The sequence below is a fragment of the Vanessa atalanta genome, chromosome 20 (assembly GCF_905147765.1).
Source record: "Vanessa atalanta chromosome 20, ilVanAtal1.2, whole genome shotgun sequence".
Classification (NCBI taxonomy): Eukaryota; Metazoa; Arthropoda; class Insecta; order Lepidoptera; family Nymphalidae; genus Vanessa; species Vanessa atalanta.
Window position 1 is genome coordinate 5986372 of NC_061890.1, and position 24828 is coordinate 6011199.

At 32.7% G+C, this 24828-nt stretch overlaps 6 protein-coding genes across 11 annotated transcripts; 2 read left to right on the plus strand and 4 right to left on the minus strand.

The window, feature by feature from the left end:
- Nucleotides 1-832: 832 nt before the first annotated feature.
- On the minus strand, nucleotides 833-2252 carry LOC125071831. The gene is made up of 2 exons (XM_047682227.1): nucleotides 2144-2252; nucleotides 833-2018 (listed from the first exon to the last, which is right to left on the minus strand). The coding sequence occupies exons 1-2, from the start codon at nucleotides 2180-2182 to the stop codon at nucleotides 918-920; spliced, it is 1140 nt and encodes a 379-aa protein (XP_047538183.1). The 5' UTR covers nucleotides 2183-2252; the 3' UTR covers nucleotides 833-917.
- A 1384-nt stretch (nucleotides 2253-3636) lies between these two features.
- On the minus strand, nucleotides 3637-6587 carry LOC125072029 (extensin-2-like). Its single transcript, XM_047682499.1, has 3 exons — nucleotides 6435-6587; nucleotides 5107-5161; nucleotides 3637-4519 (listed from the first exon to the last, which is right to left on the minus strand). The coding sequence occupies exons 1-3, from the start codon at nucleotides 6519-6521 to the stop codon at nucleotides 3882-3884; spliced, it is 780 nt and encodes a 259-aa protein (XP_047538455.1). The 5' UTR covers nucleotides 6522-6587; the 3' UTR covers nucleotides 3637-3881.
- Nucleotides 6588-6754: 167 nt separating this feature from the next.
- On the minus strand, nucleotides 6755-12777 carry LOC125072027 (ionotropic receptor 75a-like). Its single transcript, XM_047682497.1, has 10 exons — nucleotides 12601-12777; nucleotides 12087-12229; nucleotides 11650-11788; nucleotides 11112-11299; nucleotides 10605-10741; nucleotides 9906-10067; nucleotides 9491-9681; nucleotides 8500-8714; nucleotides 7635-7838; nucleotides 6755-7267 (listed from the first exon to the last, which is right to left on the minus strand). Exons 1-10 carry the CDS (start codon nucleotides 12680-12682, stop codon nucleotides 6944-6946), a joined length of 1785 nt encoding a protein of 594 aa, XP_047538453.1. The 5' UTR covers nucleotides 12683-12777; the 3' UTR covers nucleotides 6755-6943.
- Nucleotides 12778-12947: 170 nt separating this feature from the next.
- LOC125072028 (leucine-rich repeat extensin-like protein 3) lies at nucleotides 12948-14651 on the minus strand. The gene is made up of 4 exons (XM_047682498.1): nucleotides 14513-14651; nucleotides 14212-14261; nucleotides 14108-14136; nucleotides 12948-14029 (listed from the first exon to the last, which is right to left on the minus strand). The coding sequence occupies exons 1-4, from the start codon at nucleotides 14603-14605 to the stop codon at nucleotides 13398-13400; spliced, it is 804 nt and encodes a 267-aa protein (XP_047538454.1). The 5' UTR covers nucleotides 14606-14651; the 3' UTR covers nucleotides 12948-13397.
- A 632-nt stretch (nucleotides 14652-15283) lies between these two features.
- On the plus strand, nucleotides 15284-16780 carry LOC125071971 (protein app1-like). The gene is made up of 2 exons (XM_047682423.1): nucleotides 15284-15833; nucleotides 16167-16780. Exons 1-2 carry the CDS (start codon nucleotides 15774-15776, stop codon nucleotides 16758-16760), a joined length of 654 nt encoding a protein of 217 aa, XP_047538379.1. The 5' UTR covers nucleotides 15284-15773; the 3' UTR covers nucleotides 16761-16780.
- A 3616-nt stretch (nucleotides 16781-20396) lies between these two features.
- LOC125072038 lies at nucleotides 20397-23945 on the plus strand. Of its 6 annotated transcripts, none has more exons than XM_047682515.1 (3): nucleotides 20397-20447; nucleotides 20933-20995; nucleotides 22309-23945. In XM_047682515.1, exons 2-3 carry the CDS (start codon nucleotides 20942-20944, stop codon nucleotides 22804-22806), a joined length of 552 nt encoding a protein of 183 aa, XP_047538471.1. In that variant the 5' UTR covers nucleotides 20397-20447; nucleotides 20933-20941; the 3' UTR covers nucleotides 22807-23945. The 6 variants fall into 6 exon arrangements, with proteins under 6 accessions (XP_047538471.1, XP_047538467.1, XP_047538472.1 ...); XM_047682511.1 differs by lacking the exon at nucleotides 20397-20447 and adding an exon at nucleotides 20510-20634 and having other exon boundaries at nucleotides 22309-23944; XM_047682516.1 differs by lacking the exon at nucleotides 20397-20447 and adding an exon at nucleotides 20584-20606.
- The last annotated feature ends 883 nt before the right edge of the window (nucleotides 23946-24828 follow it).

The following is a 24828-nucleotide window of genomic DNA, read 5'->3' on the forward strand; positions in this document are numbered from 1 at the left end:
GTGCCTTACCAGTCAATAATTTAGTACCAAATGTAACCAAAGAGACAACTATATACCTTTGATTATTATGTCAAGATAGACTGTCAAATCTGAGAACGTGCCAATAAAATTATGGCCAACAGTTGGCCACTACGGCGTGTGCGTATTGTCAAGCGTAGTTGTCACGCACACTGAGATAATAAAGTTGCACCGTTAACCCTATGCACCATAACCTTTTGCAGTGGGACACTCTATCTTGATATAAAAATAATTGAAGCTATATACTCATATTTGTATATTCATATGAATATAATAAATATTAATTGTATGAAATGTCTTTGATTACCCACTCAACCCTTTTAGCTAAATATACGATTAGGAATATAATAAATTAGTAAGAGATCGTCTTTAAAAATGTCCAGGTGGAAAGTAATAAAAATTTATTTTAATTTGGTCGAAATAACACCTACCTATAATAAAATAAATGTTGAATTGAAAAAGAGTGAAAATAAAAAAAAAAATCGAAAAGGTAATTAAACCTCCTTTCACATAGAAAAGAAAAAAATACATTGCTTTATTAACATAATTTTAACTACGCAATTGTTTTTGATCTTATTAAAGCCAGAAGGGTAGGTTATTGAGGAGGATATATGCCGATTAACCCTATTCTAATAATTACGTAAACAGTTAAGAATATTTAAGCAAGACTTATATACTAAATCGTGATAATAATGCATAGAAAACGGTAATGTACTTCAAATGCGACTGCAGTCCGTAACTTGTTATGATATATTACGTACGACCATCGATATTGTAATTCGTCAATACGATTTTATTCAGTCAAATCAGAAAATCTTCGTTTATAAATCAATGTATATTTATTGAAAAATTAAAAATTATATTACATTAAAATAATTATATACTACAATAATAAAATCTTACATGAGGAAGAAATAATATTGCATTTGTTGTGGCAGACTTTCTATTTGCGGTGTCCGGAAATGAGATTTCTCCGAAATTGTATACGTCATGACGTGATTGACAGATGACATTCCAGGCTCTTCGTCATGATCGATGTAAACCTTAGATGATATAATCTCTTCAAATTCCTCACCAACTAATTCCGGTTCAGATAACACTGGTTCATCTATATAGAATATTGAAGACATCGGTTCCATGGAACAGTATGGAGAGTATTCCAGAGCTGGATTGAAAGAAATGTAGTCGTAGAAGTCCGGCCGTGGACTTACTGGCGCATTGTGATGATGATGGGTAGGAGGAGCTGGTATTTGCGATTCATATGGATAGTTGTAATAGTAATTGTAATGCGAAAATGCATCAGAATTTTCATTTTCTTTGTGCGGCATAACATCTGGCATCGTTCTAGTGGTGTTCTTTTGTTCTGAATTAGAAAGATTTTGTGTTGAATTTAAGTTTTTGTCAAGAAAAGAGTCTGTGTCGTGACGTTTAGTGACATTTTTTAAATCGCATGCATCTTTGAGTATCTCTGACATTTCTTCAGCCTGTTCGTTTGCAGCTAACGCAAGATCGGATAGTATTTGGGGATCAGGATTGAAATCAATTCCGTATTTGTCAGCAATTTCTTGGGCAGTCATCATTTTCTCAATTGCAATATTTTGGTACTCATTATTAGATTTAATATGTTTGAGTAGTCTCATAACTAACTGTGTACTATCCATTGGAGTTTCAACGGATCTTTTTGACCTTAAAGTATTGTCGACCTCTTTGTCGGTAATGGAAATAGCATAAGAAAGAAGATTGGCCATTTCACTCTGTATAGCTTTTGTTATGTGTTCAGCTATACCTTTTATTTCTTCAAGTTGTTCCTCTGGGGATTTGTCAGAGAACGTTGCTTGAGCCATGAGAGTCGCGGAGGACGTTGGGAAAATGTTACTACTGGAACCTTTGAACATATCCATCCAATCTTTGGGTGCGGTTTCATATTCTTTAACTATACTTTCACTAACTGACTCAATTTGATTGTCTTCATTATCCGTTATTGTTTCTGTGTACGAATTCTGAAAATAATATTAAATCACAATGTAATTATACAAGTCCTCCATAAGAAAAGGAGTGAATTAACTTTCTTGATAAACGCCATTTAAAGTTAGTTAGAAAATATAATATATGTAATTTTATTTACCTGTATTAATAAAGCTATAATTAGGTATAAGGGTCCCATGTTGAAGAAATTATGCTGTTCGATCTAAACACAACATATTTTTATATAAAAATTATCGTTACGTGAGGAAATGTTTTTTTATGAAATGTAACAATTACAATGCAACAGTTATAAAAGGGTGCGATAAAACGTGTCTTAATAATGCTAATATTATGAAATACAGTACTAAGTATATAAGAAACTAAAATTAAGAAATATTCGTTTTTTCTGTAGGTTCAATATTATTATATTTTTAATTGAAATGAAGCTAAAGACAGCTACAAAAGAATTATTTTAATATTTATTGATTTTAAATATGTGAATATTAAAAAATCGTATTATTACTTAAATGTTAAGTAAGTATATAGGGTGAAACTAGTAGGTATATATAATTCAAGATAGAGAAGCTAAATTTGATTTGTTTTATCTACTTAATAACATTCTAGCACTGAAAGCCATCTAAATATTCTAACACATAGCTTCTGAAGGGATGAGAAAGAATTAAAGAAAATTATGCCGTTTAAATAAGCGAAGTAAGTTTGCATGGAATTACGTACAATTTATTACGTTTAAATTACGTCCATTAATTTAAAAATATCGTAATTGGTGCTTAGCCATCTTTGTATGAATAAATAAGAAGGGTCCATCAGCATTCCTGCAAAATCATCTCAAACTTACCCAAATATTTGAGTATAAGTCAGAAAGTACTCGTACTGTGGTTATACCGATCTGAAGTCGCACCTGGCGCACGGCTTGACAATATTTTTTTATTTTAGCGCCATCTATGCAGTTGTCGCAGAACTAAGGCGCTTATTTTAAAACACATAGTGGGTTTAGTTAACACGAAAAGTCGAATAGCGTGATGTCGCCGCATGGGGTCGTGGGACAGCAGCGTTGTGTGCTAGTGGAATACCGCTTTATGCTTAAGCACCAGGGCTGGCTTTAAGGGAAGGGGTATCAAAGAAAAAAATAAGTTATTTGTTAATAAATTATTATTGATAACCCGGCTGACATATAAGTTCAAAATAATAATTAAGGTCATCCCTGCTTGTTGCCCAGGGTCCGCAGGTTTGTAAATCTCGCCCTTGTTAGTACTGGCAGTTCAGGCTTGTGTGATTGGTTACAAAAATGGAAGATTTAAATTCCGATCATTTAACTTAATTCAATTTTACGTATCATTTTATGTGTCTTCAAAATTCGTAGCTGGTTACATACAGCTGAACTTCTGTGACTGGTTCATAATAAACACTTGAAACATGAACACCTGAACATTCAAATAAGACCTTTAATAAATAATAATTAATCTTGGTGTATTGCATGTTAAATACATTCTCACAGAGTAATAAAATGTTTTAATATCTGTTATTTTTACATTCAAGTGATTATCGCCGCTTAGCTTATATGTATACATAGTATAAAGATATATATTTTAGATTAATAAATTTGTAAATATGTTTATATAATTAAAAGACAATTTAACAAGATCGCATTTATTAAATCATAATCATTTACACTTTTGCAAACGTATTTAACAAATATCTTGTTATTGAGGAACAAATATATTTATAAAATGAAATTAAATGTATACTTTTTATTATTTATATTACATTAATAAATAATATTTCTACATTAATAATAATTTAATAATATTTTTTCTACATTGAACTTAGCTAGCTTAATTTATAGCAATTTCGAATTATATGTCTAATTTTATTTTTCATTAGACATAGTATGGGGGCGGTTGCAATTCATATTGCTTTGGATAATACGGTGCTGGGGGGTAAGGCATGGGTGGAGGACACGCCGGAGGAGGTTGATATGATGGCGGAGGAACGGGAGCGGGAGCCGAATAAACGGGCTTAGGTATATATGATGGTACTGTAGGATATTCGGGATACGGAGTACTGTATTCCCAGGAATACGGATACGATAATGGCTGCGCTGGTGGATAGGGAGTTGGCGCATATGGCGGAGGTGGAGGATATTGCACAGAAGGTGGGTATTGCACAGAAGGCGGATATTGCACAGAAGGCGGGTATTGATAACGTTCATAATAATGAGACACGGGTGATTTCGGTGGAACTGAAGCGACTACTCGATATGGATCTAATGGTTGTACGGCTGATTCTAAATGATAATAGGGACTCGGTGGTGTTGGTACGCTCGGCTTAGGGGGTTGTGGGTAAAATGGATATGGAGCCGCATGTGGTGGGGATACGTATATCACCTGAGGCGCCGGCACCGCATACGCTGGTTGGTAGGGATAATAAGAGGCGTCGTATGGAGTGCTCGCATATTCATCTGTTGGCGTGGCGTTCGGTGCGGTTTCTGCTGTTGTCGTTGTAGACTGCGTTTTTGCTAAAATTATAAAACAATTTCTTAATAGCGCATTGATTAGATATTATTTTATTTTAATACGTTGGTCGTGAAGGACAAACTAATTTTCCATACTTTTCTTTTTTTTTTTTCTTTTTTATAAAGAATAATAGCAATGCCCCATTATAAGGAATTACTAATATTTCAGTTTACCCCTACACTTAAACTTAAAGGTGTTAGGAGTGAGGACGACAATAGCCCAAGGGGTTATCGATCCTGCGACTTTTTACATCACTAGAGGAGACCCTTACGCCATTGCGCTATTGACGCTTCAAATTTGCTGTGTGGGGCGTAATATTTATTCGTTTTTTTCTTCGCTTAATTTTACTTCACTCTAACTACTTTAAAAAGCGGAAAGTGTGTTGCGCAAAATATAAACAATAATGCCACAAGCGAATGCTGTTCATAAAGTAAATCTTGTCATTTTTATAATCGAATTAGGTATAACATAAAATTGCTTACGTTAACAGCTAATTAACAAACAATTAATTAATCGTCATAAATTGCCACATACATTAGAATGTTATAAATAAAATTATATTCTGCAAAGTAATTAAATATCAACTTACGTGATGTGTAAAGTGAACTAAGCATTTGAGTGATTCGTTCGTTCAGAGATGCCAACTGAAATAAAAAAATTGAGATCCTAGAAAATTATATTTTATTGTATTTTATCATTCCATATTAATAATGATTTCTTTTAAATCCTATCGTAATAACGATGACATATTTCTGAATACATTTATGATATTGTAAAATGTAAGGTGTAACTCTGCCTGGATAGGTATCACCCAAACATGAGATATTCTACCACCGAACAGTAGTACTCAGTTTTGTTGTGTTCCGGTATGAAGGGTAAGTGAGCCAGTGTTAATACAGAGTCGAGTGACAAAACATCTTAGTTTCCAAGGTTAGCGGCGCATTTTCGATGTAAGGAATGGTTAATATTTATTACAGCGTCATTGTCTAAGAGCGGTGGTGACCATTTGCTCGCTTTTTACGTGCATCTATGTCATAAAAAATATAATATAATATGAGTTTATTACAAATTCTGCCTGGTATTTATTAATCCCAGCTATTGCCTTCCGACTAAGTCTATGATACGTCGGTTACAAATTACATCCGAGCCGAGATGGCCCAGATTAGAATGTGTACATTTTAACTGATAGTGGCGGGTTCAAACACAGACAAGGCCTACTGATTTTTCGTGTACTTAATTTTGTTTATAATTTATCTCGTTTTCGGTGGTGAAGAAAACATCGGAAAATTGCATGTGTCTAATTTCAATGAAATTCTGCCACATGTGTATTCAACTACATAGAAGTACCATGGTAGAATAAACTCTAAGCCTCATATTTAAAAGTTTAGGAGGCTGTAGCCCAGCAGTGAGTCATTTATAAGTTGTTACTTTACTTTTACTCTACATTTTACATTCTCGTAAAATTGTGACTCTCAGTCTACTCAGTCTCAGTAACTTACTAACATTTAAGAGAGACGTAATCATTTTATTTGAACGTTTTCTTTCTTCTTTTATAAAAGACTTTTTTAATTCTGCTAACTAATTGAATATTAGGTACTATAAAAGTATAATCTACATATTTTAAATTTTCATTAAAAATAATTCAAAAGTTTTTATTGTAATATAATATAAAATTAAAAACAAAATGGATACGACGCTTGTATATTTATTTAATTGATGAAGTATATATATCCCGAATAGATGATATACATACATATCCAATCGAAAGCATTAAATGGAATTAATTGCACAAATAATTTCAAATTGTCACTATTACAGAAAATTATTAATTATAAAATTAATGTTAAATTAAAAAGGTCGTCATTAAGCACGTCTATTTCAGTTGAACTCCGCTTGTTTCCCGAAAATAAATCTCACCTGCGATTTTTGTAATTCATGACAGCTCGGTGTTGCGTAACACAATCCGATAGAAAGTGCACATAACGATAGCAGGAGCTTCAGCATTTTTCATGAAATCACTGGTTTAAACAATAACTTACACAATATTGTGTCAGTTATTACTTCACACTGATATTTAAATAAAATTTAATCGATAATAAATCGGTAAACGTGATGGTTGAAACTCTAGTAGATCGATAAGGCTTTCTTGATAAAGTCCGAAGATAAACGTGCGTGATGAAAACGGTAAAAACACACTCAGAAGGGATAGGACTTCTGGTCATTATGCAATAATTATATTAAAAAAAATATCTTCTACAATAATTTTATTATTTATTTATTTGAGTAAAGAAAGTTCATTTCACTACACTACGTGTGTATTGTTACAGCTATTGCTACCAATTCTACATTTAAATAGTGTTATGCAAGTCAAATCTTATATTTCTTAAATTATAAGTTAATTTTGATGTAGTTTTCATCATAAAATTCTAATCTAAGAAATCCTTCGTTGAATCAATTAAAACTACCGATGAAGATGCAGTCGTTTTCCTGCTCATCCACTTCTCAAATGATATCTCAATCCCAAGTAAAAGTATAGAGACAGCTACTCCAGTTAACGTCAGTATTAATACAGGTGTAATATCATCTATGTTCACCCTTTCAGCGAGGAGTGAAGCGCGGCATGGCGGAGGCTTAATGCGAAGACGAGACATGAGACGCTTTGCTAAACCTGTTTCATGCAACCAAGCACCTGCTATTCGAAATACGTCGGTCCACTGGCCGTGTTTCGTCGTCGTCACCCAAGCTAATATCTAAGAGATAGAAGATTTATAAAAAAAAATCATTAAAAATGTGATAAGTGATCCAAAATATCAATTTAATAAGGGAATCAGTTTAATAAGCGAAGTCAAAATTGATAGTCCACCAGCTAATCTAGTATATGTTAAACTACGTTTTAATTTTTGTTTACAATAAACAATTCAATTAACTTGATGTATGTGTTTACCCGCCCTCAGGATTAAACCCAAGGTCTCGTAGTCGGCATTTTTTTAAGTTAATCACTAGACCAACGAGGCACACATAATATAAAAGTCAATAATCATAACACTTATTTGTGAGAGACGATATTTTTTGTGTAATCGTGAATGCGTATTATTATAATAGTAAAAAATACTGCACTTCTGGAATAGTATCGACGTATTGCAGCTTGCAGAGTTGGTCGTCAGTGAACGTCTTTAGGTGTGGATATAGTTGATTGTACTCGGTGTGATATGCCATTTGACCTTCTTGGATCAGACGAACACCTTTATGAATGTCCTGGTAGAATTTAGACGTTAACTTTTTTTTCTTTAAATATTCCAAGTCTTCACGATTTGTTTCAACCTGTAAGTAACATCATCAATCCAAATGGTATTTGATGTCGCCTGCAGAAAATTGCAGGCACATTAAAATAACATAGGATGTAATAATAGCAAGGACAGCACGCATTTGGAAAAAATATGATAAATAAAAAAAAAATATATTATAATAAAAAAGATATATATATCTTTTGATATATTTAAAATATTTAAACAAGTGATCATCTATGCCCATAGATACATAGACTAACATTTAGAGACCGGTGTTTAATCTCTTAATTATATTGGTATAATTAAGGGATTAAACAATACTATTTAAAATAAATTAAAGAAATCCAATCAGAAAAAAATACAAAGACTCGGTACTCAAAAAAAATAATAATAATTATTATAATAATATAAAGCAACGAAGTTTATTTAAGTGTATGCTCCACGAACACTTGGTGTGCACCTGGCATGACAAATGAGTGTAGGAGAGCGTCATGTCTTTTGCCGTTACGGTATCGGAGTCGGTCTTACTTCCATGGCACGAACAAAAGTTATAAATACACATACATTTATTTTAATGATCATAAACTAATGATAAAATGAAAGAAAAATGTTTAAGTAGTATTAAGGATACTTTTTTGATGTAAATCGATGTTACGGTATGTAAGCAATCTTAGTTAAAAGTTACGTTGACATACGTCGAACATTAAATATCGCATATAATCATAATCTTCTGATGCGATGGAATATTTGGAGTCTCCCAAAGAGCGCAACGAATCTGGACCACTTCTACCAGCGCTCACCAGCGCGGAGACAATTGCAGAAGTGTAGTAAGCATGAATAAGCATGGCGGACACAGACAGGACCAGAAATGTCCACCTGCCAGATATTCCTTCTGGTACAGCACTGGCATCTACAAACGGTTTAAGCTGAGTCTGCTGCGACACTATTTGAACAAAACATTGTTCGTAAACACAAATAAGGGGCGTGGCCTAAACCTTTAGTTGAACAAAACCTCTCGAACATTTTTGCCGAAGCATGTGCAAAACGTCAAACGAGAGAAACATTAATTTTATTTTAGATGTTGATGTAGGACGAAGACGTTTAGTTCAATTGTTTTTTTTTACGCTTTGAAAATATTTTGATGTTATTAATAATAATTAATATTGAGCCGAGATGGCTATTGAGCCGAGATGGCCCAGTGGTTAGAACATCTTAACCGATGATTTCGGGTTCAAACCCAGGCAAGCACCACTGAACTTTCATGTGCTTAATTTGTGTTTATAATTCATCTCGTGCTGGGCGGTCAAGGAAAACATCGCGAGGAAGCCTGCATGTGTCTAATTTCAACAAAATTCTGCCACATGTGTATTCCACCAAACCGCATTGGAGCAGCGTGGTGGAATATGCTCCATATCTTCTCCTCGAAGGGAGAGGAGGCCTTAGCCCAGCAGTGAGAAATTTACAGGCTGTTAATGTAATGTATGTAATGTAATAATTAATTTATTACGTTGATACGTCAAAGTGTAAAGATACGTAATTTGGGAACCATATCTGAAATAAAAAGATAAAATAATAAAAATCTTTCTTAATTTCATAAGTTGCAGGGGATGGAAAATGTTCAATCGTTCAATGTTCACTGAATAATGTTTTGTTCAAAATGTGGCGCCGCAAACCTTCTATACTAACCTTGTTGCAGATACGTAGCCAAGGTAGCTACATACGCTCCTTCTTTTTCCATGGGCGTCTTTGCAGTAACGCGCTGAGCGAGCGCCAGAATTAGCAAGAGACACAGACAACACCACCAGACAGTTGGTGTAAAAGGTTCCAAGAACATATTGCTGCTACTTTCCCGTTCAGCTAGGTAGGTGAACCCCACACTAAGACATAAATCAAAGTCATTTGAAAACGAATTCAAAACAAAAGAATAGTGCTCTAGAAAAAAGAACCATTTTGCTTAAACGAAATAAGATTATAACATACGCGGTGGTAATTTGTGCTTTCATAGATTTAATATTTTCACCGAGGTTTGAAGCTATGACATGAAAATTTTTACTATTAACAAAACCAGCTACTATTTAACTAAATAACAATAAATGATTACTGGAAAGGCCATATAGGTATGACATAATCCAATTTGGCGAAGCGCTCTGGCATCATTCGTAATACGCCTCCGCCGAGCTCTGAACTACCGTATTTTAGTTCAAGCATCATACTACTGTTATTTACTTCAGTGCTCCAAAGCATAGTAGGAACTATGATTTCACTGAAAAAATAACGTTATTCGTTAAAAAAATTGTGTGTGTGTGTTTTTTTTTAATTCATTCATAGAGCTTGCAACTTCACAAATAAAATTTTCTAACAAACAAGAAACGAAAGCATACTATGTATTATGATTTTTGAAAAGAAAACAAACCGTTGCTCTGTCTCATGCTTCCTCTTTGGTAATACCTCATCACCCTTCCAATACCTCAACATATTACTAAATTTACTTGTTGGTAGGGCTTTGTGCAAGCCCGTCTGGATAGGTACCACCCACTCATCAGATATTCTACCACCAAATAACAGTACACTGTATTGTTGTGTTCCGGTTAGAAGGGTGAAAGAGCCAGTGTAATCACAGGCACAAGGGACATAACATCTTAGTTCCCAAGATTGGTGGCGCATAGGTGATGTAAGGAATGGTTAATATTTCTTACAGCGCCTTTGTCTGTAGGCGGTGGTGACCACTTACCATCAGGTGACCCATTAGCTCGTCCGCCAACCAATGCCATAAAAAATTATATATTTTAGGATTACTTACGTAGCGTTAAGCATTTCAATGATTAAAGCTGACGAACTGTAACCACTTCGCACTCCTGAGTCACGTTCTCGTATCGACATATCCATTAGATACTCCAAAAATGTACCATTGTAGCTGTCCAACGAGTAAGATCCTAACTGTGAGTTATTTAAAAAAAAAGATGATTTTGTTAATTATTTATAAAACGAATAAAAATACTTCAATGAAACTTCAAATTTTAGAATTACAGAAAAATTAAATCGACCATACATACATAAAAATCATAAAATTTAATCTGCGCAAAAATATCGGTACAGTATATACAAATACATTGGTTTTATCTATGGGTAATATAAATTGAGGAGATGGAATTGCTTTGAGGACTTAGTTTAAAAATAACTAATGTGTGTCCAAGGCTCGAAATTCGATCATTTATTTTTTAATTATATAACATATGTTTTTTGATAAAACAATAGCTTGTTTACAGGTTTTAGAAAAGAGCTATTATAAAATAAATAATGTATTTACCGGAGTCGCAATTTTTAGAGGATATTTTTTCAAGTTCTGACGTCTTATGATTCTCTCTGTTTCGTGTAAGATTTGAAGACCATTGTGTAAGTTCCAACGTCCCCAAAGATGTAGATAAATACCATCTCTTGGATGAACATAAACATCGTCAATATAATATGTAACCTCATTTAATGTTAAGTCAACGGCTTTATTTCTATTGTCAGTAGGAAATTTAGATACTAGAAAAGAAAAGGTTCAATTTATTACTGCAATATATTCGAAAATTTTATACGTGAATTTTAATAGAGGCTTAAAAGTCTAGCAAACATGACTGAATTTCGTTTTGATAACTCATCTGGTGTTCGGCGGCGAAGGAAAGCTGTCCAGCCAAAAGTAAACCTGCATGTCGGATAAAAATCTATCACATGTTTTTTCACCAATACGAATTAAAGCACTGTGGTGAAATGAGCCTATGAGTAAAACTCTCTCCTCTAGAGGGGATTATTTTAGATGCATTAGACTATCTATAATAAAGTATTTGGATTCTAACATTTACCATTTTGTTTTACTGTTTCGATTATCGATGGCTTTAGCAGAAGTATATCAGCATCATATCGGACGGTTTTTACTGAATCCGGTACGCTTTCACCAACTATAACCCACTTGTACCAATTAGAGAAGTATTTCGGTTTCACCTATAAAATGAATACTTAAGAATGAAAAAGGATTTCGTAGACGATTATGTATGTATGTGACCAAATTATATTCATTAGTAGAAAAATGCGGGGATTAAATAGAAACATAACAACAAACAACAATAATCCAAAGGTCATAAAAAATTGATAGTATATATTTTTAATACTAAATTATCATCTTTTAAAATTAGGCACTCACCATTTATTTTGGGACTACCTAATTCTGAGCTTCAGATTCATAGTAGTGAAATAATAGGATTATTGGTATTTTAAGATAAGTAAGTTAATTTTATTTAACCTTATGCAGTTGATCGACAGAAGATGATATATACAGCACTCCTTGCACTTGAGATTTGTGAGATCCTTCGAGTGATTTTGGACCGCATGAGAAACTAACAATTAGATCATGTTTAAAGAGCTCTCGAGCTAATTTTATTCGATCTGTTGAAAAAAAATTGTACACTATACGTATCGTACTGTTGATGTTGTATTAAGTATTAATAGTGATTATCCTACCCAGATTATGTTTTCAAATTTATCTCTTATATTCATAGATTGGCTTTTCTGGAAGATGTCTAGTTAAGACATAGGTAACAAAACATTTTTGAGTTCTTACCAGATTTATTTAATATAAAATTTGAAGAGTACAATAATGTGTAATATTAATAATCTCTTTCCAAACAATTAACAGAGATAATGTCAAGACAAATACGATATAAATATATATTGGTGTAAGAACTTGATTTAACGAAATATAAATGTTATGAACTAATACATCATTTTAATTATTGGAAACTAAAACAATTTCTTACCTACAGCTGGCCAGCACGTTAAAACTATCAAACTGCCAATACATTTAAATTTGAATAATTCAGCAATTGCTTGGATAAGCATTATAACTGGTATTTATTAATATATTTTTATTTGTTGTTGCATTCACTTCGAAATGGTTATTAATTTTACGTTAACAGTGAAGTAGCTTTTATAATACCTTCCATAAATAATTTATTGATTCCAATGCTACAACTCTATATCATGGGTATTCTCTTAAAATAAAAGAACATTACACATTCAGAAAATTTCACATATTTTATTCACATTTAAATTTAATATAGTTTATATTTTAAACAAACATAACATTAGTTATATTTTAAGTTTAGCTGTATATTTTTAATTTTAGAATTGTTACAAAATATCTTGTTGAAATTTAATTTTTGTGTGAGGACGAATAATTGGATCATAAATTATAAATCATATGCATTTGTATTGTGCCGTTCCAAATTATAGACCACGTATTTCAAAATAATAGGGCTGATGAGTAACATTGTTTGCAATGTTACACAATAAATGATAAAGTATTTCTCGTAATGACATTTAATACAAGATACATACAGCGCCATCCACAAATAAAATATATTCAACTTTTATGTTAATAAATATTTCTATAATTACTATAATTTGTCAACAAAAATTTTCCTTTGCTGTTGTTGGCAACTTCTTAATGTATTGCAAGTTGCAGACATAGAAATTGCCAATTATTTCAATGGAAACGCACCTAAAATAATGAATAAATATTTTGCTTAAAAGTAAATTCATTAAAGGTACTAATTTAATAATAATGGCAACCACACGGAGGCGGAAGTTCTAGAGGTTTCGGCTCCAATGTTATTGGAATAGGAGATGGAACCATATACGCAGTCATAGGCAGTCCAGGTGGCGGTAAGGCGCACGGTGGAGGAGGTGGTGGTGCGGGGGGCACCAATGATATAACAATTGGTGCAGGCGCAGGTGGTGGAGGACAACAAAGAGGAGCTGGCGGGGGTTGTAGCATAAATGGTACAGGGGCAGGAGCTGGCAACATAATAGGCGCTGGTGGAGGTGCAGGCAAAAATAGAGGTGCTGGAGGTGGGGAAGGTAGACATAGAGGTGCAGGTGCTGGGGGAGGCAGACATAGAGGTGCAGGTGCTGGGGCAGGTAGAAAGTAAGGGCTCGGAGCTGGTGCAGGGATACATATTGGCGCTGGTGCGGGGAGCATTAATGGGGCTGGGGGTGGTGCAGGAAGACATAAGGGCGCTGGCGAAAAACAGGGTGCCGGAGGTGGAGCCAATATTATTGGAGGTAGCGCTGGTGGAGGGGGTAAACATGGTGGCGGTGGACAAGCTGGCATCAAAACAATCGTTGCTGGAGGTGGTGGAGGCTCTTTAGCGCCGCATTTACTGCATACAAGTTTCTCTTTCTTTTCTGTAAATTAAAAATAAACTTATTAATGTCTTAAATGCTATATTTGTTTGCTTTTTAATAAGTCTCTAATGTACTTACCAAGCTTAGAGAGCAGCGGCTTCAGTAACCTGTAATTCATTTTAAAGACTTAGATAAAACCACCAGCAAAAATATAAGGTTATGTTTAAATACAAGTTACTTACGAAGCCAACGCTGTCTTTTTACAATCTTTCATTTCTTTGAGAGCCTCCAACTGTAATAAAAATTGATGAATATGTATTGATTTAACGTATTTCAGTGAATTAATTTTGAGAAAGTAATATACGAAACATTTTTTCTCCTCGAGAGACCTATTAAGGAATTTGAGGCCATTGCTATTCATCTGTTTGTTTTTTAAAATACAATTATGTTCTTCGCTTTTGAATTTTAATCTAGAATTATAAGTGAATTTAATATAAACGAATCCATCGTGATAATAATAATGTATGTTTGTTAGTACGTTACCAAACATAGCCCTTTTTCATCGCAGGCTATCACGAAATTCGAACTGAGTAACATTATACAGAAGGAGGACCAAAACAGCTGCGTCCCCCCCATTTTCGTTCTTCACAAAATCAAACTTTGATTGAATGTGTTAAAATTTTCAAATTCTAAGCTATTTAAGGTGCTGATATTGTAATTATATATATCAAACGTGATTGGTGTTTGGAGATAACTCACAATTAGTTGATATTTGTTTGATAAGATTGAACGTGCTGATAAAAGATTTTGTCATATTACACTTTTATTAAAGGTAATATTTTGCAATCGCTTTTCAATGTCGCGTTAGAGAAGCAATAGAATCGTAAAATGTTAAAAAATATCAAATATTCTTGTTACGACTTTGGTTATATTGTTCAATTGAAGAATTGAAGATTTCCGCAAATTAATTTTATGTTGTGAATGATGCCTCATGTTGAAATAACGCCGCTATGTTTGAATAAGGGGAATCTTGAAATCGATGTTTAATTTAAAATTTAATTACGTTTAGTTTTAATATTTTTGTTTTGTAAAGTTCTGAAATTTAAATTTCAAAACGAATTATCTTAACTAGGAAGATTAGATATTTATTTCCAAGAATATCAGGAAGGTTGTGAAAGATTTCCATATTCTTGTATCACAAAACAGACGTCATGTTTTCTTCAGAAGATTGTGTAAATTTTAAGAAATTGCTTCTGATTGGAACTTCTATATATATATTCACAAGAATATAATGCCGGCCAGAAAATCAGACGGCGGGCTGTAAAATATGCTAAAAAATTATTCCTTTAATAAATTCGATACTTGTAAGCCACTAATGAAGGCTACGGAGAAACCATTATTATCAGATTTATCCGTAGGCAGTTTGGGTCCAGTCATTTAATATTCAGTTATTAGCGAGAAAAACATGTTTTTGTGATTACAAATGAAGGATGAGAGATGGCTGTCCAATGGCAAATTAAAGTATCCTTAGACAACAAGTAATCCGTGGCAAGTGATTTTTCACAAAGCCAATATGCCAAAGAGATTCTATAAAGAAAGATAAATTAACTTTGTTCATAAAACAATATGTTTCCAAAGAAATGTTTCAAGTACGGCGCGTGCTCAAGTGATCATTGGTATTTAAATGTTGCATAACGTGATCAATCATATCCAAATCTTAAGATAACAGGAATAATGTATCACTAAAAGATCAGTTCATCTAAAACCACAGTTAAGTGCACGTGGAAGCGATTTTATGTAAACAATGGCAACAGACAAAATTAAAAGAATTATATGTTTTGGATTTCTTTATTTAATATTTTTAGTAAGTATTGAGAATTTCTTTGATTGAGCTATTTTTATATTTATGAACTACATTTTTTCTGAAGATATTTTTATTTTATTTTCGGAATAAGAAAAGTATGGTATATATTTACATTTGAATTGTTATTTACCCTTAAACAATATGATATACTTTTAAAATTCGAATAGATATATTAATTTCTTTCATATATTTCATTAATAATATTTACATTTAAGAAAGAAGTTTAATTAGTTAGTTTGGCTGTTTAAGTTTCAGAAACTGTGAACTTTAATATGAAGATCACATAATTTCATATTCTATATTATATTAGCTAAATATTTTTTTGATTTTCAGGTAGAAACTTCATATTGTCTGAATCTTGGTCTCATATCCGGTGACCTGAAACGATCCTCGAGTCCGTTGATTATTCGGAAAACATCTCATCACTCGCCAATTACCATCAATATAAGACCAGGAACATTAAAACCACAAAAACTGCTTCCTCCAATATTACCTCCTCTTTTATCCTTAAAAAGTCCTACAGTAAAAACAAAAATAAAACATCCGACATTAATAAAATTACCCAAAGTACCGATATTACCAAAATTGCCCAAGATACCGTGGATACCAAAACTACCTCTTCTGCCAATAATTCCTCCTATATTGCCACCGCTTATACCTAAATTACCCTTACCAATTTTACCGATCTTACCTCCACTTCTCCCACCAATATTACCAGGTTTGACAAAACTAAGTAAACCTATCCGTGTCCCGATAATAGGAAAAACCAAGTTGCAAAAGGCTTTGGGTTCACAATTAAAGCCATTTAAGGTGAATTTAAATAAATCAAAGTTAAACAAAAATATTTTAGAAAAACTTTTGAAACTCAAGAAGGATGGATCGTTGACTACATCACAATTTATTCGATTTAAAAAACTATTATTGTAATAATTTATTATAAAATAAAAAAGTTAAAATAAACTGCAACTTTTAATGATTTATACTATAACTGGCTTCTGAACCATGAGTTTACCCGGGTGTTTTAAACTGTGGGTGCATCATCCATCCATGAGTTATCTCTAAGTAAAAGAATCACTCCGATATGAGTAAGTAAGGATGAGCAAACAAATACACGCGCAATTTCACGTTTGTAATATTGGGGAATATGGGAATAGATAATGAAAAAAATTATATGGCTTTAAGGTCCCAACCATAAGCGATGCATAGCAAGCGCAAAATATCTGTGCCGCAAATATGACTGACAGTATAAGGATTAGAATCCTTATATTGTGACATTATTACTATTACCATTAGTAACAATAATTTTATGCTAAATCATGACAAATAGATATGGGAAGGTTTTAACGTAGAAGGATTCTTCATCACACTATTTTAATAAATTTAATTTATCAATTAGTGTAGTATTTTTACTAAACAATAATAGTAGAACAACAGTAGTTTAATAGTGACTACCCCATACTTTGCATATTTTTTTGAAAAATTATACTTAAAAAAATTGATTAAGATTTGGCTTTATAGCGGATAATGTTAGAATTCGTTATAAAAAGTTTTTTTGTGGCAATACTTCAAATGTGGGCAAATATAGCAGAGATTAATCGATTCCTGCTCTATTCAGAATTGAAATCTATAACTACAGCTCAAATTCAAAATCTAAATTAAACGTATAAGACGAGGTACCTATAGGAGGAAAACTATGATATTATCAAAAATTTTATTAAAGTAAAGAGCCTTGTACACCGTTTTACAGACACCATCGAAATCCATCCAATAAAAATTTGAACAAAATTAATATCCATTCTATCAAATAAGTCAAAGGCATCTTCTGATGAGTATTCCTGTACCCAAGTTACTCGACCCATTCGGCATTCGGGTACGGTGACATCGGCATCAGCGATGTCATTCTGACCTTCCTAACTTCTGTATATAGTCTTTCTATTGACTCGACAGGTCACTGTTCACAAATTTAAAAAATCAGCCCAAATCAAAGATGTAACAGAGCAGTTAACTGCTCCTTAACTGGTCCTTAAGGACCAGAAGTAAAAGGATGCATTAAGAGTTCATGTTATAGAACCTAGTTTAAAACTTGGTATATATTGCCACAAAAGCGGTATTAATGCTAAGAGAGCAATATTTTTCAAAAAGCCTTTGGGTTTGGTAAAAATATAAGCGGCTTAGCATCTGTTAGACGCATTTATACGGATATTGAATAAATAATAAATGAAAGGAGTTAAATTTTATTATTAAATACAACTACAATGTATAAATATATCAAAGTTGTTATTAATTATTTATAATTAGAGCTGGTAAATGCAGCGTAGTCAGTCAGTCTCCTGCACGTGGATCGACGATCTGATGAAAATGGCAGGAATCGGCTAGAAATGGAAGGTGGATGACCTGGTACGTCAGCGCATCTTGGAAGACGCCTCTGTCTCCCGCCTCTGACGGCAGTAGATTATGATTGGTTGAATAATAACAAAATTATTATGTAGTTTATATGGCATTAATAGGCGGACAAATAAATGGGTCACCTGATGGTAAGTGGTCACCGTAGACATTGGTAACTTAAAAAATAAATATTCTATACATCGCCAATGCGCCACCAACCTTGGGAACTAAGATGTAATGCCCCTTGTGCCTGTGATGTTGTGCTGGCTCCCTCATACTGGAATATAACAATACAAGCAATATTTTTGCTTAAAGCCCTTTCAACAAGTCTTATTTACAAAAATCTATCTTAACTATTATATTATTTAAGCTGTAGTTTGAATGCTCTTTGTGTGTATTTGTCTGAGCATATAACCAAATAAAATCACATTACATACAAAATGAAAGGATTATAAGTAATAGCTAGTAACGAAAAATATAATTGAATATCAGACAATCATGATAACCGTAGTCTTTCCAAAATATCTCGAGCATTTCTCGATAAATAACACTCGTAACTATACTATATATATATATATAAATTAAAAATAATAACTTGAGCACTTTCTGCAGTACATTGAATACGAAAACAATGGACAATTAATATTTAGTGTGACAATAAAATATCAATGTACCAAAAACACAAATTAAACATATACGAAAATTGAAATCACGACGAAGCGTATAATTTTATTTACATAAATACAAATATAATAAATGCGAAAGGAATTGTCCGTCTGTCTTAATTTGATGAAAATTGCTATAAAGCAAGCTTGAACTCCAAGGAAGAACATAGGCTTATTATACTTAAAACCTACGATGCGACCTGGATAACACTCGGACGAAGTTCCGACGAAAACTAGTTTAATTTAAATAAGATTGAACATAAACGTATTCGTGAGTATTGCGACAAATAATTCAAACACACAAATTACTTTTTATTATAAAATCTTAAAACATTTTACATATTAGCCATTTACAAAGCTTATTATGACATTATATTTTTTATTTCATTTGTCATATTTTTATTTGTGTTAATAAAGGCTTTAATTAGATGATTATCTTTTTCTTTTTTATAAATTCAATGTCATCAGTTTGAAGATATCATCAAAATCCTGTTAATGTGGCTCGTGCTTTACTTTACTATCTATGACGTATCTACAGTTCGACTCAACTCGAGCGTAAATAAGTTTAAGTGTAACTTCAAAGCAAAATACATAAACTAGTTTGACAGTGGAATAACAGGATAGGTTACAAATAGTGCGGCTTTTCAACTTGCTGGTGCCATCAACGGTACGTAGTACATACATTTATTAATAATAATTATAATAAATAATATAACTATCTTAAATTACACTGAAATTAAAATTAAATATGTCTAGGTTAATTTTCCTTTACTAATTTTATCTGTAAGAGAGTTGACAGCGCGTACGACAGCGTCCTTTACTTTGATGAACTGTGATATTAGAGGCCACGCGAACGGCTTGTCTTCCGGCTTGCAAGTGAAACATGTCTCCGTCAGTGGACTTAAGAGAGATTTCTTTTTTAATATACTGCTCTGTAAAATAATAATAAAATATATTTATTCGCATTTAAGGGTTAAGAACTTCATTCGGTATTCCGTCTTATTTGAATTACAGAAGTACAAGTGTGTTAAGGTGATAGATTTTTAAATGTTTTGGAAATCGGCTATGGTTTCCTGGTTATAGGCTTGTAACTGGGAATTAGGAAAATACATTGTATGCTATAAGTAAATAGGTATAGTCAGAAGCATCTAACGATGGGTAGAAGTCTAAGTTAATGTTCATTATTATAAAAGAAAATTATAAATTTATATATGTAGGTATATCATGTGTGTTGCCTAAATTTATAAATACATAGTAGAATTTTATTAAACAAGTAAAAACACTTATCTCAAAAAACTATATCATATTATTTATTTTTGCTAGAATGAAGTCAAATATATAAAAAATCGAGGATAATGATATAAATGTCATACCTGTACAACGCTCACAGCTGCTAGTACCAAAATTATCCGCGTCGCGTGTCTTCTTAAATTCATTCTCAAAATAATGTTTTATAATAAGATGCAATACTAATGTACCAGCGTAACAAATACTGGACAACCATTGCATTTTACAATTTAATTATATACACACATTCCTATCACATCGGATAGTATCACGTAAGGTAGATAAAGACTATACTGATACATAATGAAATAAAACCTTGCTGACACGAACGGGACCACCCAAAATCGCTGACGGTGCAATTCAGATTACGAACGTGATTATTCAATATTTGATGTTAGTAAAAATGTCGCGAACTCGACACGGCTAGCATGTGTCGGTACGTGGCGATTGTCGCATTTGCGATGGTTAGTATTATTTCGAAATTCGCCAGACGATTGGTTTCGCGTGATGATAACAAATGTGATTAAAATGTTTTCGATCTATATTTCGGTTCAAGCTTCCCGAATTGGGTCATAAGTTTATGCTTATATCAGTTCTAATTCTAGTGTTAGGCTGTGTCGGTTCTTAAAAGTTTATTATACAGTCCTGGAACACTTCAAAACTTAATTAATTTAAACATGTGTATTCTTAACGTTTTTTCTTTTTTTAATATAAATTTTAAGTTAAAATATTTGTGTGATAGTAAAGTAAAGTGAATTTCAGGTCGAGTTGATGACGTGCGCTCCTCCGCCTCTCCGAGTGACAATTGACTGTGGATCTGACGAGGTGTGAATATTTTCTTAATATAAAATCAATTTTTCTATACGCCCGCATAATTGCTAGATATTTACCAGTCCTAGATTTTCTTGTCACCTGACCGATGACAGTTCTAGAGGCTAGTTTAAAAGATCGGAGACCAGGATTTATATCAAAGCCTGGATTGCCTGGAGCCTATATTGAAATTTTTATCGAAAGATTCTATTTGCAGTTTGAATATGAGAGTGAGGAAATAATGAGTGCACTTATGTTTGCTCACACATTTGTACCCTATAATATCTTTCAAAGATGGCTAGTCTCCCTTTAGAACGCAGTCGTTACCGAAATCGGTTAGGAGGTCATCATCATCATTAGTTACAGATTACAGCCTGTAAATTTCCCACTGCTGGGCTAAGGCCTCCTCTCTCTTTGGGGAGAAGGCTAGGAGCATATTCCACCACATTGCTCCAATGCGGGTTGGTGGATTTACATGTGACACAATTTTGTTGTTATAAAACACATGCAGGTTTCCTCACGATGTTTACCTTCATCGCCGAGCACGAGATGAATTATAAACACAAGTTCAATTCATGAAAATTCAGTGACGCTTACCTGGGTTTGAATCCGCTATCATCGGTTATGATGTACGTGTTCTAACCACTGGGCCATCTCGGCTCATGCGATTATATTCCTGTTTTATTACCAAGCAGAATCACATTTTAAGTTGTGATATTTTTTTAAATCTAGATATGATAGTGTTATGTATAAATATTAACTTCCGTTAGAAGCCGTAGACTCCAGACGACATCTTCGTTGATTCGGAATGATTCCTTAGCCGGTCTGGATGGTTTTAGTCCAGTCTGTGGTAGGGCTTTGTGTAGGCCTGTTCCAATGGCAAAACAGCAATACTTTGCAATGCTGTATTCCTGTTTAAATGTTAAGTAAGTCAATGTAATTACAGGCACAAGAAAAATAGCATTCCGTAGTAATTGGTGTAAGAGTTAATATATGTGCTTATTACAATGTATATTGGCCAAGCACGGCCATTTGATCAGCTGACTTCCTAAAATAAATACATTATAAAAAACGACTCGTAGAATAAAAGACTAGACTCGTTAATTATTACAATTTTAAACAGCGATTGCAATGTTTATTCATGATAATCGATTGTATTCATGATAAATCGATCATGAATAGTAAAATTTGTTGTTTTGTTTTTTAAACGGAATTAAATTATCATAGTTTTTATAGTACGAATATAAATGTCATTTGTATCCTTTAATGTAAATAATGTTTTATATTAAATACTTACATAAACTATATAAATATTTCCAATGTTTCAGGATCCTGCACAAATCTCCAATTCAAGGTCAGCTGAGTTATTTAGAAGTAATTCACATTTTGACGTTGATTCCTTCTGTAATTTGATTCACAACGCAATTCCTCAAGTGGTTAAAGATGGGAAGATTGTCGTCGAACAAGATCTCGATCAGGACGGACTGGGTGATTCCTTAGCCCCAGTAGCCATCGCTCCACCCAGTGGCTTCATACCTAAATTAGGATTTCCGAAATTAAAACCTCCGAGGCTAAGAACACCAATGTTGAACGTACCAAAGCTGAGACCTTTTCAGGGAGCTTTGAAACCGCCTAAAATAGGATCTCCAATGTCATTTCGTTCCTTGAGATATGAAGAGCAATCGAGTGCAGAAAGATTGGAAAAGTTTAAAAAGGGTGTTCAGAAAATGTTACATTTCGTGAAAGTTCTGGGAAAGATAGATCAGTATTTATCGGAGAGGACAAGAATTGTTATTGATAAGTTAACGAAGACCTTTGTCGACTGATTTCTTTGTATGTGCATTAGTATTATTATTGTTTCATTTTTGAAATGTTTACATCAAGAATATTTTTGAAGGCAATTGGTATGACGAAACTAACTTACAAATAAACGCCTTAATTAAAAATTAACCTGAGATTTGTGACTAGCGATCTATACGAATACAATAAAGCCTAAGCCCGATATAGCCGAATATATTTAAAAAGAGATTGATTAATTGTTATTGTGTTTATTTTTAGCATTCTGGTTACTAAGCAAATTGAAACGTTTCTTGAACGGTCGGCCTTACTTATAGAGTTTGATAGGATTAGTTAAATAAGTTCTGCCTTTTTCTTTCAAATGTCAAAGCAATAATGACCGAAAAAGTTTAATCAGTATTAACTTAAAAGCCGTTACGTAACATTAATTTAATTTATTTACACTCTGTAACCAGCTATTACATAATAATCACAAAATTTTGATTATATTACTTCTGACTGACTTATAATGTTCAAAGATCATTTGCAACATCAAAAATTACTTAACATTATTCATGTAATTTATTTTCGAATGTAATTATTATGTTAGAAATGAAATATGCTTAAGTTATAGATATTTTATACTAAACCATTCATATGTAACTTCATGTATTCCGCAGGATTTCCTTCGACATTTTTTTTTTTTTTTTAATAACGTTTTTATAATAATGTTAGTTTTAATAACGATCTGTTCAGCGTTTTTATCATGATGGTAACAAAAATACATATAGTTACTTTTGAAATTATAGTATTCGTATTTTGATGATACCTCAATTGAAAATCGGTTGGCAATACCTGGGCCACCTCATTTTAAATAAATCGGTGATCACAATAACAGTTATGTTTATATTTATGATTTATTTTTTCTTGTAATATGATAAGTTAAATTTAATGTCAGTAAATATTAATTTACATAGAATGTGTTTGACTGTTTCACTCAATAAATATATACATTGCGATTCTGTAAGAATTCACTTCGATACTCGACGTGGAATTTTTTTTATTATAAAAAATCGTAGCAATACCCCTTTTTAAGGAGTTACTAATATTCCTAATTGTCCCTCCAATTAGGCTTAAAGGTTATGCTAGGAGTGGGGACGACAATATCCCAAGGGGTAAGTTCGAACCAGCGACTTTTTACATCATTAGTTATACGCCATTATGATATGTGTACCCAATACATTTTATAAGTAATTATTAATTTGAGTGAGTTTCGAGTTCCTTCTTACAGAATAACTAAACTGAGCCGCATAGCTTTTTAAAACGTATCGGGTATAATTTTTGGCATACATGTATTTAGCAAATAATATACTTGATTATGTTTTTTGGAACAAATAAACACATATACCTGTGTGTTTATTTCATAGTATGTATTAATATATCTTTTGTATTAAGTCATCTTATATATGCAGATCGGTTTTTGTATGTCTTACAGAAAATCGGCTCGATATTAACGGAAGTTCTACTATATTTAAATAAATTAATGACTTTTAAGTTTATGTTAAGACTGGAAGGTTATTTTGAGAGTATTGTTCTTTTAATTTTATTCTTAATCTCTATTGCAAATCAATCAGTACATCTATAACAGAATAAAAATATAGTTAAAAGCGTAAACAATTTAATAAAACTTTACATTATAGTACAGAATAGGTAAGTGTCAAATTATAGCATTACTAGCCGTGTACTGGCTTGTATGTCAAATCAGAACATTATTCAGATACCCAACTATCTAATCGACACCTACGTTCAACTGTATTACAACCTCATTGGAGATGGATTTTCAAAAACTCTTTAACAGCTGTTTTTTACAGATAAGTAGAAGCCAAAACACAGATTTCCATATTTCTAAAATAAAAAATGACACAATTTCATACATACTATCATCCTAAATTTTACACTCTTAGGTTTTAACGAGTGTCTTAGATTTACTAACATAAGCCTAAATACCTAAATTTTTATATTTCTAACATGAGCTATATTGAACTTGCATACAAACTTTCAACTCTTATTTA